The 15,463-nt window shown below is 42.2% G+C and overlaps 1 protein-coding gene across 14 annotated transcripts in view; it reads left to right on the top strand.

Moving 5' to 3' along the window:
- The window catches only part of bru3 (CUGBP Elav-like family member bruno 3), a 199,143-nt gene that overhangs the window by 131,121 nt on the left and 52,559 nt on the right, over nucleotides 1-15,463 (top strand). For 9 of the 14 annotated variants that reach the window (XM_086910942.1, XM_086910937.1, XM_086910921.1 and 6 more), the window contains 2 exons: nucleotides 2,932-2,980; nucleotides 11,681-11,806. In XM_086910942.1, coding sequence (XP_086767068.1) covers nucleotides 2,932-2,980; nucleotides 11,681-11,806 — 175 coding nt within the window. Of the gene's footprint in view, nucleotides 1-2,931; nucleotides 2,981-8,165; nucleotides 8,936-11,680; nucleotides 11,807-15,463 lie in introns of all 14 variants that reach the window. The other 5 variants (XM_086910965.1, XM_086910949.1, XM_086910959.1 and 2 more) reach the window with 2 other exon arrangements.

Raw genomic sequence — 15,463 nt, forward strand, 5'->3', positions numbered from 1 at the left:
TGATCGCCCGCCAACCAAATCGTTAAATAAAGGCGCGGCCCCAGGGTGTTGCTACTCCCATGTTTCAACGTCGCTCCGATTCTCAACCTTGGTGGAGATATTTTTAACCGTTACTATTAACCGCCTTCTCTCACGACTTCTTATTATATTACATACGCCCGCCATAAAGGTAAAAGAACTTATTCACGATCGAGGAAAATTCGACGTATTTTACGACGTATTTTACGTCGAGATTTAAACTCTCTTAAGCATCGTTGCGACGAACGAAATAATATCGCGACAAGACACGGTGCTACGATGCACTTTGTAATTCATTTAACTGAAATGGGAAATGTGTGTTAATTTGGAAAGTGGCTGCTACGTTAATTAACTAAGAGCACGATGGACTAACGCGAAGGGTTGAAAAACGCGACAATCGCGCTTGGGAAAAGTATTAAAAGTATCGATTAATAATCGGTTGCTCTGTGTATCCTTATTTTGCCACCTGTTTGCAAATGCAAAGAATGGAAAATAAACAAGATATTAAACGAGAATTTATCGATCTCTTTTGATCATGACAAACTGACAATAAAATAAATATTGTTCCAAATATGATAGTTTGATCGCGGTATCCATCCAACACCGCCCCCCATCCATCCGTCCAGTCATCTCTGTCTCAAAGTCAACCGGATTCAATGGAATCATTAACCATTGTACGTTCCGCCACGCTAATCAAGTACCGGGTTTGCCCATAACGAAGCCACCGTTAACGAGCAGCAGTTAATACTCGTTTACATTAATCGGCGCGCGTCTGTAGCGGCGCCACCATCGGCGGTCCACAACACAAGTCTCACCGGTCGGTGATCGTTATTGACTGGTACAGATCCCTTGGGCCGTAAGTGACATTTACACGATGCATTCACCCTGGTTAAACTTCCCTGGAGAGGCTGGAAAGGGGGGGGGGGCAAAACGTCGTATCTCAGTTTCAGTATCTATACGGACACGGGGTTCCCCTGACAACGGGACAACAACAACAAACGCCTAATGGCCAGTGCTCCGCTCAAAGTTTAATTTCCTGAGGACAGAGGACACCGCTTAAAGGCTGACCTGCCTCCTCCACCTCCCCTCATTATCCCTGGAGCCACGCGTCTTCCGGTGCACCTCTGCCCCCTCCTCCCCCTCCCCACCCCCTCCACACGTCGAATCTCTTCGTGAATCGGATTCTTCTATTCCTATTCTTCGAAATAAAACGTACGTAATATAATACGTACGTAGGTGAGGTTAAACAATAAGCAACGACGATTTCCTCCTGCTGGCGAGACGTATCTCGTGACAGTTACATTACAATTTAATCGATCCCCTGACGGGGGAGCAGAATTATGAGCTCGTGCGATGGGAGCAATTTATTCCCCATTAGTGAAAATCAGGTTGTCAGGCGTCGCCCTATGTATGTTAAACCTTGCTTAATGCCTCATTACACTTAGGAACGAGTTAGATGTACTATCTCCATTTATTAAAACACGATATACCGCGGTGTTATATTTTCACGCGAGACGATTCGCAAGATGAAATATTGCGTGCAAGCGATCGAGGATAATTCGAGTAGCACGATACTCAAAAATATACGTTTCGAAAATGTTCGAAAATGCAAAACGATTCGAGAGAGGGGAGGGGGGGATTAGAAATTCGAAACTCGACTTTTCTCGCACGCTCTATGAAATAATAATTCAACAGGAAGGGAACGACACGTAGTACGTACGCTACGGGACTTTGAACCCGGAAATCTTTCGCTCGCTTGGCGGGTATAGTTTCTGCACGAGATCCACGTGGTCGTGGCACTGACCCCTGCTTCGCCGCCAACCCCTCTCCGACGTGCATGCACGGGGAAAAAAGTTTGGGGTTGCCACGTATGTTTCCACCCCGCTGCCCTCCCTCTCCCCACGATTCTTACGGGAGAACACCGCATAAAATGAAAAAGATCCTCACCTTACGTGGAATTTATCGACGAAACCTGCGCGTGTCTTCTCGCTTCCGTTCCTCGCTTCGAAATGAAACGTTGTGTTCGTTCGAAACGAATCACAACAGAGACACGTAACGTAAACATCGATCGATCGAGGAATTAAATTCCATTCGTTTATATTTACATCGACGACGACGACGACACGTGTAATCTATTCGCGTAAGTCTGAAAGTTTACGCAGGGAGGGGGAGGGGGGAGGAAAACGCGTGAAAGGGGAGAGAAAAAGAAGAGGAGAACGATCCCGAGGAAAGGAAAAGCGAGAGCGAAAATCGAGAGAAGGATGGGTGGTAGAGGAGAGGGAATCGGAGAGTACAGTCCCGTGTCCCCCGCGTCATGAATCATGCATTCTCATCCCCCAGGAATGAACTGGAGCGCTCTGCGGTCGCGCGACCCGTCCGACAAATAAACAATGTTATTTGTTCTCCGGGATCTCTCGACCCATTCGCAGCGGGTCCGAAAGATTTCGCGAGGATGGTGTGTGTGTGTGTGTGTGTGTGTGTACGTACGTACGTACGTACGGAAGGACGAGTGTCGCAGTTCCGCACTTTCCGCAAACCCTCTTCCCTTTATCACCGTCCCAGCCCTCCTCCTCCTCCTCCTCCTCCTCCCTCCAGCCCCCTCCGTTTTCCACTCGCTACCTTTATTTTCTGACAATCGGACCTGTCAACGACAGAGGGCGGTGTTTAAACAAGAGGCAAAGTGACGAGAGATGGACGTATTACTTTCTCTCTGCGCGAATCGATCGATCGACGGTCCGTGGTTGAAATTAAGGAACGAGTGGTAGTTTTCTTTTTTTTTTTTTTTTTTTTTTTGGCTGTTCGATACGAGACGATAGATCGGAATCTTTTCTTTTTTTTTTTTTTCTTTCTTACATTTTGGAGGAGGTGTGTGCAATTTTAATGAATTATTTTTTTCTTTTTTTCTCGTTGCAGATGAACCGTCCTATTCAAGTCAAGCCGGCGGACAGTGAAAACCGCGGAGGTAAGGACAAGCGATCGAGTCGATAAACGATAATTTAACCGCGACAAAAGAAGATAATCTTAACGCGAATTTTTCGAAAGAAAGAAAAAAAGGAATGCAATCGTCGCTCTCTCTTTTTATCGATATTAAAAATACGCGTGATATTAAAAATATTTTCGTAAACAAACATTTAAGCTTAATAATAACGCGGCAATTATTTTAATATTTTGCAATATTTTTCTTAAAAGCTGTGTTAAAGCTTCACCGATGGAAACGGTTGCGTTTCGTACACGAAAACTATTACAATTTGCGTTCGCTTATGCGTAGCGCAAAATATATGTAATATGTGTATATACATATACAGATGTGTAACAAAAGCCCTGCGTTATCGATCAAAAAGTTGGATAAAAAATAACCGGTTTAATAGCGAGCAATGAAATATTTTTATCGAATTGGAAAAGCATTCGCTATATAACACGCATTAATACAACGTTGTCAACCCATACGTAACTTTCAATCGGGCAAACACGGAGAAGCGTGCCCAGATAAAAATTCGTTTCCATATATAATACACGCATCGTTTTCGAGTTAGGTACTATTTATTAATTTCGCATTCGAAATAACGCCGACCATTTTTATTCGCCATCATTTTTTCCTTTTTTCCTTTTTTGTTTGCTTCCACGCGAGCTAAATTTTATGGAAACGATGGATGGTCGGGCCTAAAAAAAAAAAAAAAAAATAAGATAACAATTGACTCTGGTTTATCAGGTTTACACATGCTGCGTAACGCGTAGGCGGAAGATAAAGCAGAAAAAATACGATCGAACCGAAGACTTATCGATGTTGATGCAATATTTTATATTCTTGTTTAATAATTCCCCCCCCTCCTCTCTTAAATTTACACGTTACATATTATACGTACACGTACAAACGTTTGAAAGAGGAAGTAATTTGTACATTTAAATGAAATGTATGCGTGTTCGATTAATACGAAATCGATCGAACGAAATTGATTAATATTTTTAAAATGGAGAAGAAACTACGAGCAAGTTGTTGAACGCATTTAAGAAGATATTAACGGACTTTGGTGAACTTGTATCGAATTATTTTCTAATTACCATTACCACTTTGTACGATATTCTTATGCACGCTTAATAATTAAAAGTATAAAAAGCCGTAATTTAATATTTAGCAACGGGTTCTTGGATCGATTAAAATTATTATTATTATTATTATTATTAATATTAAAAAGTTTCGATGCGATTTTGGAAACAAGTTTCCTCCTCGCCGCGTATAAAATTTGAAAACGTGATCGTACAGTACGCTGCAAAACTTTTTGCAAGTCAGATGGATGCAACAATTCCATTCAAGTTGGTTATTATAATTTTATAATTTCAGTTTGCATAACATTAGTACCTATTTATAATCATGAATGCTGGTGAGGGGGGAGGGGGGGGGGAGAAATTTAATCAAATGCACACACACGCTTCTCTCTTTTATGAGAATTAAATAATTGATGCTTATGAAACAATTTAGACGGTTTAATTTTCACCAGAAATATCATACTACCGGCTTTGGGCCGATTCAAACAACCGGGCATTCGACGTTCGATCGTTTCATAATCGATACAATAAAAAATAATCGTCCGTCCACAATTTCCTCGATAGATAAAATCATCGACGAAATTAATTATTAGAATTTCAACAAACGGCGACAATTCGTCGTCCCAACTTTACTTTTCCAAATGTAATGAAATAAAACTTAATTCGAGTCAATAAAAGCAATTTACGCGATATTCTCTCCCCCGACTACGCAGCTAACTAATGAGACAATTCGGTTTATTTTATGAAAACAATTAAATTGGACGGTCCTATTATTACGCGTTTATTATTAAATTAATTATCAACGTTCGTAATTTCAAAGCCCCTTCTTCTTCTCTCTCTTCTTCTTCGATATTATTAAATTTCGCAAATTTCGCATACGAAAAAAAAAAAAAAAAAAAACCAATGCATCCAAATAACCGTCCACTCTCCCTCCTCCCTCCCCATTTACACGTAATCGTTCGAACGTGGAGAGGAGGGGCCTACTCGCACGCGTAATGGAATATCGCGAATAACCCGTGCAAATATCGGCTCGTCCAAAATTCACGGAAACATGAACCCAAAGAACGTTGGATTCTAGCCCACGGGTAGGTAGCCGAGCAATTCGGCCAACTCGATGCCTCGGCTACCTCTCGAAGCTGCTGCGCCACGCTCAAACGGCTCTGAATGGAAATCGTGCAAAGGGCGGAAGGGGAAGGAAGGAGGAGGCAAAGTATATCGAGAGAAGGCGAAGAAAGAGGGGCGTAAGAGGATACAGATACGCGTGCGTGTGTGTGGAGGGGGGGAGTAGATGAAGGGGCCCCCGTAATTCATATGCTAATCTGGCGTAGATGCCATTGTAATCTCCGGTCGCCCGCCTCGGCCTGCCCCCCCCCCCCCCAAAGCCCCGGCTTGACGCGGATGCAGGAGGAGTGATCCAGAGCTCAACGCTGTCACTGCTTCTGCTTCCACCGTCTTACAACCTACCGCCGTATATCCGCGTAGTTGCAAGACTTCAATCACGGTGTTACCGAACTTCGTCAACGATCCGTCTTCGCGAAGGAAGGAAGGAAGGAACGTATCCTTTTGTCCCCGTGTATCAACTTTCGACCCGGTTTCCATCGCGTCAATTCTCGCTCGTTTCATCGGTGTTGTCTTTTGTCGCGCACGGGATGGAGATAATTGAAGAAGGTGTTGGAGGGATAGACTCGACTCGTAAAATTGCTTTACCTCCTTTCGAATCGTTCGAAGGAGCGAGCGTATCGATATTAAAATTCGTAAGCAAAAATTGTATTGTAATATAGAACGAAAGGGATACTTGGAACGAAAGAGACTGATATCTCGTAATCAAGCGTGCAAAGACGCTCGAAACAGAATTGAGAAACGCGTATCTCGAAGTTGGCCGAGGGGTAGAAGGGGCAAGTTGCCGCGAGTGGATAAGGGTGGTGTGCAGCTAGTTGAGCAAGTAGATAAGTTTCGATCCCTTGGCGATCCGGCTTGCTTCCTACCGCCATCGCTCGCCCTACCATGCTCCACCAGATAAACGTATCCCGGGATATCGGGAAAGCTGCCTTCATTGCTGCCAACTTTGAGCCGGCCGACGTGACGCAGGCGCGGTTCAGGCGCGTCCGAATCCTCCAGATTATGTGAGAGATTATGTGAGAGGACGAGCTCGTTCCTTCCATCGTTCGGACGATGCTGTAAATAGGTAGGGGGTGAAGTTACGTATGGGTCGGCAATTATGGAGGAAACTGAGCAAAGGCGAGGAGAGGATTTTCGCTCGACCGAGAAGAAGCTGCTGGAAATTTTCTTTTCGCAGACGATTCTTTGAATAATTCGACGCATAAGTGAAAATTCATCGAACGTTCGTTTCGGGATATTAGTCGTTATATTAGTCGAATAGATATTTTTGGTTTACACGTGTTGTTAAATTACGTAACCGGCAGTTTCGAGATCGAAATTAAAAATAATACGTCGTACGATGCGGCGTATAGGGACATTAGGACACGCCTGAATAAAAATTGCTCGCTTCGAAGTTTGTGCGCGCGTTAACTCGGATCGTTTATCGTGCATAATTTTTCGAGGACCTTTGGAAAAATAAAAGTTTTAAAATATCGGAGAACCGATCGATTATAGATAAAAATTACAAGTTTAAGCTTGATTGGGCATCATCATAAAAATACAGTTCTTCATCGAGCGTTCTTCCTGCTACTACCCCGGCTAAAAATATCCCCGGAGAGTGAAACAATTTTTCAAATATAAAAGAAACATCGATCCTGCCGCAATTCAACAAAAATCAATTCGAATCGAAAGAAAGATAAAAAAGAAAAAAAAAACACCTTTGGTCCATCTCCAATTTTTTTTTTTTTTTTTTTTTTTTACACGTTCCACGATATAATCTCCTTCTTCCTCCTCCCCCTCTTCTCGTTCCCCTTAATCGAATCAACGCGATAATAGCGGGTTAAGAAAACCAATCTGAACGAAGAAGAAAGATCGAAGGGAATGGAGGAAAGAAAGAGAGAGAGAGAGAGAAAGGAGAAAGGATCATCGTATTAGCGAGGCGAGGAGAGCGATAAAAGGAAGCACGGTGTCAAACAGTATGTTCGCTTTGTTCTCCCAAAGTCCAGCGAGAAGATAATTTCCCGAGGGTTAATTCCTTCCTCGATTTCTCGGGTTAAGGCCTTATAGCAAGCGCGAGCACGTTAACACTTAGCTCGAGACCTCGACAAAGGTCCAATTCTCGGTGTCCCCACGGTGCCCTCGTTCCCCCCCCCCCCGCCCGCCGCCCCTGCCTCTCCTCGTGGAACAAACGCTCGATGAAAAGTACTCGGGGCTAAGAAGGGAGGGAGGAATTCCCTGCGAAGGGGGTAAGAATCCGGATGGAGAAGCGGGATGCAACGAGGCTGCAAGTCAGGCGAGAATCTAATTTCCCGAGACAAATCCTTAAATGTGCCCCGGAGCCTGGCTCGAAGGCGCGAGGAGAGTCAACCCACCGCCAGAATGGAATGAGCCTCGCGTCTCAGCAAGCCGCGACGACGACGACGACCTTTAACTCGGTTCGCCAATTTTGCATCTCCATAACCTCGCGCGAGAACGCGTCATTAAGTTCATTCACGCGCGGGAACGCGCGGTGAATCGAAAAGCGCGAGAATACGCCGATGGAAAATTTGAAGATTGAAACGGATTCGAATTCTCTCTCTCTCTCTCTTCCTCGATCGAACTTGAATACTTAAAATAGACAGAGAGGAGGAACTAACCTGTATTTTTACATTCCAGTGAATCTACTCTGATTGGTATATACGATTATATACGAGAATAATAGCGATTATAACAGGATTGTATCGCGTATTAATCGATTTTAATCCTTCTTTTTTTTCTCTCTTTTTTTTTTTTTTTTTTTTTTTTCCTTTCCAATTACAGCGTGTTCGCGTAATATTAATATCCGCGTTTTAGGATATTTTCGCCGTTTCGAAATATTGTAGAAAATGGGGTAAAACGAGGGGAATTGGGATAATATAGGGAGCGGTGTTGGGAAGGATGGGTGTAGGGAACGACGACACAACGAATGTTGGTGTTTATTACATTGGGCCCAATGGCATTTCTTTGTTTTCTGTTCTGTATTCCAGAGTGCATGATGGACGACGGGAGCACCAGTGCCATCTTCTGGAAGTAGGAGGCACCGGTGGCGGCCGCTGAAGGTAACTTCGACTTCCAGGAGATAGCTAGCTTCCTTCCAGTATCTCTATCTTCTTCTTCTCCGCAAATCGGCAGAAGGAGAACCTCTCTAAGAGAAAAAAGAAAGAAAAGAAACGAATTTTCCTCTCTCATCACGCCATCACCGCTGATTCAGCCAGCACAGCTCGCCGCAAAGTTCATTTTGCCGCTCGCTAGTGTTTGACCCACGAATTCCTTCCCTCACGAATTATCCCCCTTCTCGTATATCCTCCTTTCTTCTCCAATCTTCTCCCTCGCCCGATCGCACGACACCGGCATATATATATATCTCTCTGTCAAAATTCTGCCCGTGTATTTTCCGCGAGAAATAGATCATCTCTCTTGGATCTAGAACGTGGATCACTTGGAAATTTCAAAATTTCTCTTCCCACGGATTATTAATCAGGATCGATCACCGTGCATATACCAATATTTCCTTCGTCTCTCCAACGAAATTTTCCGTCTCGCGCGTCGTCTCGATTTTTGAGAAGAAGAAAAATTAAAAAAAAAAAAAAAAAAAAAAAAAGAAAAGAAAAAAGAAAAGAAAAAAAGAAAAGAAAAGATGGCCATTCGATTCCGTTCTGACTCGCGGCAACGCAATACGCTCGAAGAGACCTCTCCTCCGTTCTCCCTGAATCCATATCATCCGAAAACACGGATATACAACGTGACACGCTATAAGGTATATTATAAATGATGTTGTGCGTGCCCACATGCGTGAACCTTTATTTAGTAGCCGTAAACTTGTCGTTCGTGTTTTTTGCTCTAGTTATTGCGCACCGGCAATATCACATTGTTTTTTCAAACCTCGTTTGAAAACGGCGGTATCCGCGTAGACGCTCTTCGAGAATCCAACCCGAATAATCTTTCCGATTCGATAAAATGCTCCTTCTTTTTTTTTTTTTTTTTTTCGTTGAACGAAGAAGAAACGAAACATCTTAGAGCGTCTACCGACCGTGTCTCTTATTATTATACAGTGATTATACCTATTTTTTTTTAATTCCGAAGGCCGAATACATATATATATATCGTACAATCCAGGATCCATTAATTAATTCCAAATCCTTCTCCATCTATCCATTCGTATGGGCAACCACCTTAAGCGTATATATATATACATATACATATATATATCATATATATATATAGAAAATATAAAATTATATATTTATATATACATATATATCTATATATATCTATATATATATACACACTGTTATACCGCTCTTTACAGCTATGACCATAAAATAGTGGCTCGCTCGTTGGATGTGTTGTCTCGTTCGTTGTCGATGTGTTTTTTATCACCTTTGTAAATATTTTCTGATTATGATGTCAGCTACGTTTCTCTTATTGTATTATTATACTTAGATTATGATTCTTATTTTATATATATATATATATATATACACATACATATATATATATATATATATATATGAAAACTTTTTTCTCCCCTCTCCCCCACCCTCCTCACGTTTCCCGTGAAGGAAATTCTCGCCATGATCCCTGATTTGCCACGTCTTTTGTCACGTAGTCCCCGTCGATTTTTTGCACACCCACGATTTACTTATTTATCATTGTTATACAGGGGTACACGTTACACACACAGGATACACAGTTCAGTGCAGATATTTCTAAAGAAAGAAAGAAAGAAAGAAAGAAAGAAAGAAAGAAAGAAAGAAAGAAAGAAAGAAGAAAGAAAAAGTATTGGTCGAATTTACGGAGCTAAACTTTTTTTTGGCTCCTCAATTTGAAGGAACCTTTTTTGTCTTCGAGATACGCGATATGCTTCTCGCATGTAGAATTACGTTTGATTTTCTTCTTTTTTTTTTAACGCGAGAAAAATGATTAAAATCATAGAGAGAAAGGCCTTGGGACCAAGTATATAAATAATTGGAGAGAAATTACACGTTTTTTATCGCGTTTCCTTTCTATTAAACACCTGCGATTATCTCGTATTCGCAAATAACGAATCGCGCATGATCTGAAAATTGCTATCGAAACATTCGATCATTGTTCATCACGTAGATTTTATCGTGAAAAATAGAAAATAAACAAACGACAAATCTTAAATCTTGAGCTCGTTTGTCACGAGGTTGCGACTCGAAGAAAAAAAAAAATGGTTCCTCTCGAAGGAAAACGAAAAAAAAAAAGAAAAAAAGAAAGGAGATACGCGTAATCAGGCCCGTAACGAAAACGACACCTCTTGCGTTAAACTCTCGGGTTAGAAATAGCTGCAGATTGTTGAAAGATATTAATAATAACAGAGAAAAGAAAACAAAAAATCAATAAGTGGCGTGTGACCCTTTATAAGCGATATACTGACCTCAGCAGCGTGCGGGACGCAAGGTGGTCGTTTAAATTGATTAATTGATCAATTAATTCGGAATAAGAAGAAATTTCACATTGTCGAAAAATTGAAGAAAAGGATTGAAAAATGTACACACGCGCGAGTGATAAAATTTTCAAATTGAGGTGGGATTAATTTGCGTGGTGAGAACCACCGGAAGTTCCGCTCGTAGCTGAGTCGCTTGTACGCCCTCTATCTACGTTTTTTATACGCGAATCCCTGGTTTTTTCTCCATCTGTTTCTTCGGCTTGTGGTGTAGGAAGTAGGATTGGAATTGGTTGAATTAATTTTTCATTTCCTTTTTATTGTCGTTATTTCTTTCCTCCTCTTTTTTTTTTTTTTTTTTCTTTACACCTTTTATATATATATATTAATTCCCCCCGTTGAAATTTGAACATTTATCGTTACGTCTCTGTCCACACGTTGTACGTCGTGTTACATATATATATATACTATTTATTATACCAATGTCAGTATCATCACGAACGATATATATATATATATATTTTATTATATTATCTGTCATTTTATATATATATCCGTTTATATTATATTATCCGTATAGTGGAACGCATATGTGTATACATAATACATTCGTGGAAATTCCCATAGATATTATATTATATACAATATGAATGTGAAAGAAAAAAAAAAAAAAAAAATGCGAAAAAATGGCCGTCGTGTATATAACTCAACAACTCGTGGCCATTATTTGGTGTAAATTCTTCTTTTTTTTTTTTTTTTTTTTTTCAATCAGATCGTATATGTACGTCTATATACATATACATAGAGAGAGAGAAAAAAAAAACAAATATATACATAGATGTGCATATATGGATTCATATATATATATGTGTATCTATAACCCCCTTATCCCCTCCCCCCTTAGGATGGTGGATGCTGGTGTAACCGTGTAACTTTGTCGTTTTCGGTGTTTAGCCGCAAAATCTCTTTTCAATGCCTTTTGAAAATGCGCTATAAGCGAAACCCGAAACGAACGTGATTCACGTATTAACGGATTCCTTTTTCTTTTTTTTTCTCTGTTCCCTCTATTATCGACACGCGGCCGACCCGCAGACAGAAAGCTGTTCGTGGGAATGCTCAGCAAGCAACAAACAGAAGACGATGTCAGACAGTTGTTCACTGCCTTTGGCACAATAGAGGAGTGTACCATCCTCCGAGGACCTGACGGCAGTAGCAGAGGTGAGTCAGTTAAAGATATAAATATAATTTATTACGCGTTGAATTTTTTAATACCCCTCCTCGCTCGCTCGCCGTTTCTCTCTCTTTCTCTCTCTCTCTCCTTTCTCAATTCTTTCCACACAATTTTTTAATATAAATTTTTTAAACGTCGCGAGTTATTCATATTCCGGAGGAAGAATGGCAGGGTTTGCGGTTGAATTTTATACGCGTTTTGATCCTTCCTTCTACAATAATATTATCTTCCCTCCATTCTCTGCGCTCCACGCAATATTTATTAACGAACCCGTAAATAAAAGTTGAATATATACTCGAATATTATTCGTTAATCGTGTAAAAAGGAAATTTTGTTTTCGCATTAAACGCAATTAAACGGCAAAAGGAAGGAGAGGAAGGATGATAAAATCGAGGATAAAAGATCGTTGGAAAAATTTATGTCTGGGAAAAAGAGAGCGATTGGCTGGAAAGGAGGGGGAGAACGACATCCTCGATTCTGACATCGATCGCGAACGAATAAATCTTACGACTGATAAAAAGGACGGTATTCGATGGTATTCGAAGATTTGCTGCGCCCGCTGTGTTTATACCTGTTCCACTTGCGTGGAAGAAGTAAGGCAAGGGGGGGGGGGGCGGGTTCACGGGTCGGTAAAGATTGCCTTTGGAATGATGAACTGCGAAGGAAAAGGAAGAGAGAGAGAGAGAGAGCCGGAGGAAGCTCAGACGACGGAGGCAGGAAAGGCAATAATTTCCGCTGGACGAGCCAGTGAAATTTAAATATTTTCGTATAAAAATGAATGCCACGAGTAATGGGATCGTCGTCGATCGTCGAGTAGTTTCTGAAAGATTTAACAGAAAAGGGAGGGGGGAGGGAGGGGGGGGGGAGTCGTAATCGACGCAGAGACGATTAAAGGCAAAAAAAAGAAGAAAGACAAACAGGCGCGAGATGTAATTAAACTCGAACTCCTGGTGAAACTAAATCTCACTTTCAACGGTTAATAAGATTTCGATTCTCAATGGATGATGTAACGCGCGGAGTCGTCTTTGGCGAAGACGCGACGCGAGCAAGGGATTCTCTCTTCTCGAAGTAAGAGAAGAGGCAAAGGCAGAGCGCACCACGACACGCTCCTTTTGCTTTCGAATCTCGTCTGCGCCTCTCCAACCCCCATCTCCTCCCTACCTTTCTCCTCTATTTCTCGTTGTACATCGTTCGCCTCTGTGTCGCCGCCTCCACCCTTTCGGCCCCCTTTGTCGAAAAACGGGACGCTTTTCGTCCTCTTTAATTAAAATCACGCGAGAACGCGGGAAAACGTGGCCGAGTCCTCCCCATCGGATTGATCAGAGCCTGTTTCTTGGATTTCAATTCCAATTTCAATCGAGTAGAAAAATTTCATTCAGTTTTTCTCGCAGTTCAGATCAAGCGTTGGAGAAATCGAAGGATATTATAATTGCAATAATCGTAATTTTTCGTTCGATTCAGGGGATGGCGAGAAAGTTTTTCTCAAAGTTGAACGACAGATTCGAGATCGAGTCACGGGATGAACTTGCGTTAATAAATTTAATTGGAATGATCGTTAAACGGGCGTGGCCAAGTTTCGACGGATACGGTCTCCATCGAAAGGCACCACCGATCGCTTATTCCGTGCAACTCTACCGTTACATCCCTCGTCCTGGTTCCATCCTGACGGAAACTTTGCGAACACGCTTCATCACCGGTCGCTTGGGCTCGCTCGAGTTTCATAACTAGCTAATCCGTGACGTAATAGAGAGATCAGCAAGATCTCTCCTCCACGACTTCATCTGTGTATCGCTTTAGGTCTACCGCGCCAGCCAATAGAGTTACGCGTACGTAGTGAGCTTAATTATAAATAAGCCTCGTACAATTTCCCCTAAATTCGTTCCTGTTCGAGTGAAACTTTTTATATCTATCGCTCAGGAGAGATGCGTTATTTTTCTTTTTTGATCGACACGTTTAAACCTTTTACATTTAATCGAGTAAAAGAGACAACCATTTTCGTGAAAAATGTAAAAATTAGGTAATACGAGCGCTTAAAAACGACGAGATTTAGTTGGACAACACCCCCGCCGAGAATTACAGTCTCGTTGAAAGTTATTGGCAGTCCTCTCATTGTTTTCAAATAACTTCCCTTATCGGATGATACCTAGCTGGATAGGTAGTTGGAAAGGTAGTAGGAAAAGACTTCTCGGTAACGAGGAGTTTAAGAAGGGAATTCGGTTCGACGACTTTATGGAAAGACAGGGGAGGACACGGTTGGTCCTCGTCATCGTTCAGACGCCCGGCATTCCACCACCGATGCCATAGTAACGACAGACTCTTCGTCCAATTATTTTTCCCTCGCTTCGAAACATTTCAACACCACTTCACCCAACGAACTCGTTCTATTTTCTCGTTTCCGCGCCAACCTTTCCTCGCCTCTTTCCTTCCTTCCTTCCTTCCTTCCTTCCTTCCCTCCTCCTCCTTTCAATTCCTCCACCCGTTTTTCGACGTGCACAGGAGGTCCCCACCAACCCCTTAACACGGGACCCCGACGAGCTCGCATTATTTCAATTGTGCGAGCAGCAATAATTCACCCCGCTAAGAAGATTATAAAATGTTTATGAATAATGGAACGAAATACCGTTTCGAGGCGGGGGTGCTTCCAAGGGTGCTTCTTCTTCTCTATATACAACGAGGGTACTAACAACCAACACCGAAGCCAATAATGCCGCCTACCTAGCCACCTTCGAAATAGGAGGTGAACTCCTCCGTGTATCCGCTTATTCCACGCCACCCACCACCAACGCTTGTATTGTGAACGTTAAACGAATATTCGCGGAACAATTCCGCGTATTAAGTTGTAATAACATTGTTGTTGTTGTCCGCCCCCTCGCAGCAAACCTGCCGCCTATTCGTGTCCTGACCTCTCTCGACCGTCCACTGTTTTATATATATATATATATCGCTTTTAAGTAGCTGCGTCTGCAAAGAGCTACGTCTTTTGAATAAAATCCTAGAAACAACTTGGAAAAAATTAATTTTTGGGCGTTCAATTTCAACCCGAATCTCTGAATCTCTCCTACGGATTCCGGACGACGGATGGATTTACGGGTAGATCTTTTTTTTTCGTTTGGTAATTCGTTTCACGAAACGTGGAAATCAACGCGATGACGGGCGTGGATCGCATACATCTTCGGTTGAATTAACGCGCGAACGATCGATGCGCTCGCAGGGGGCGGTATTTCTTATTTTATGGCCACGCATCGAGCGGAATGAGAACGTTTGTTTTTTCCTCCTTTTCTCTTCCTTTCTTTTTTTTTTTATCGAGCCCAGCCATCGCGCGCTTCCGATAACGCTCGCTCGAGCCTCGCGCGTTTGATCAGCTACGTGACGTCAACGGATTAGAATGGTCCCGTTAACGACATCACTGACAGGAAATATGACGAATCAATAATTTCCTCGATCTAGCATTTTATGAGGGAGTATTAAACGGGCGATAGTTATCGATGATTAATCGTCCCGCTGTCACCTACACGGGCCCCCCGCTGTTTCGTTGAATGTATCGTGCGCCTTGACACGCGTATAACCGATAGAATTTTTCTTTCGGAAATATCGCGAAAGCGTTTGCTCGTCTCGAAAATTTTATACGCCAAAATCGTGCGTGT

This window comes from Apis florea, unplaced genomic scaffold (assembly GCF_048593485.1).
Source record: "Apis florea isolate Af1SG1 unplaced genomic scaffold, ASM4859348v1 contig_1789_pilon, whole genome shotgun sequence".
Classification (NCBI taxonomy): Eukaryota; Metazoa; Arthropoda; class Insecta; order Hymenoptera; family Apidae; genus Apis; species Apis florea.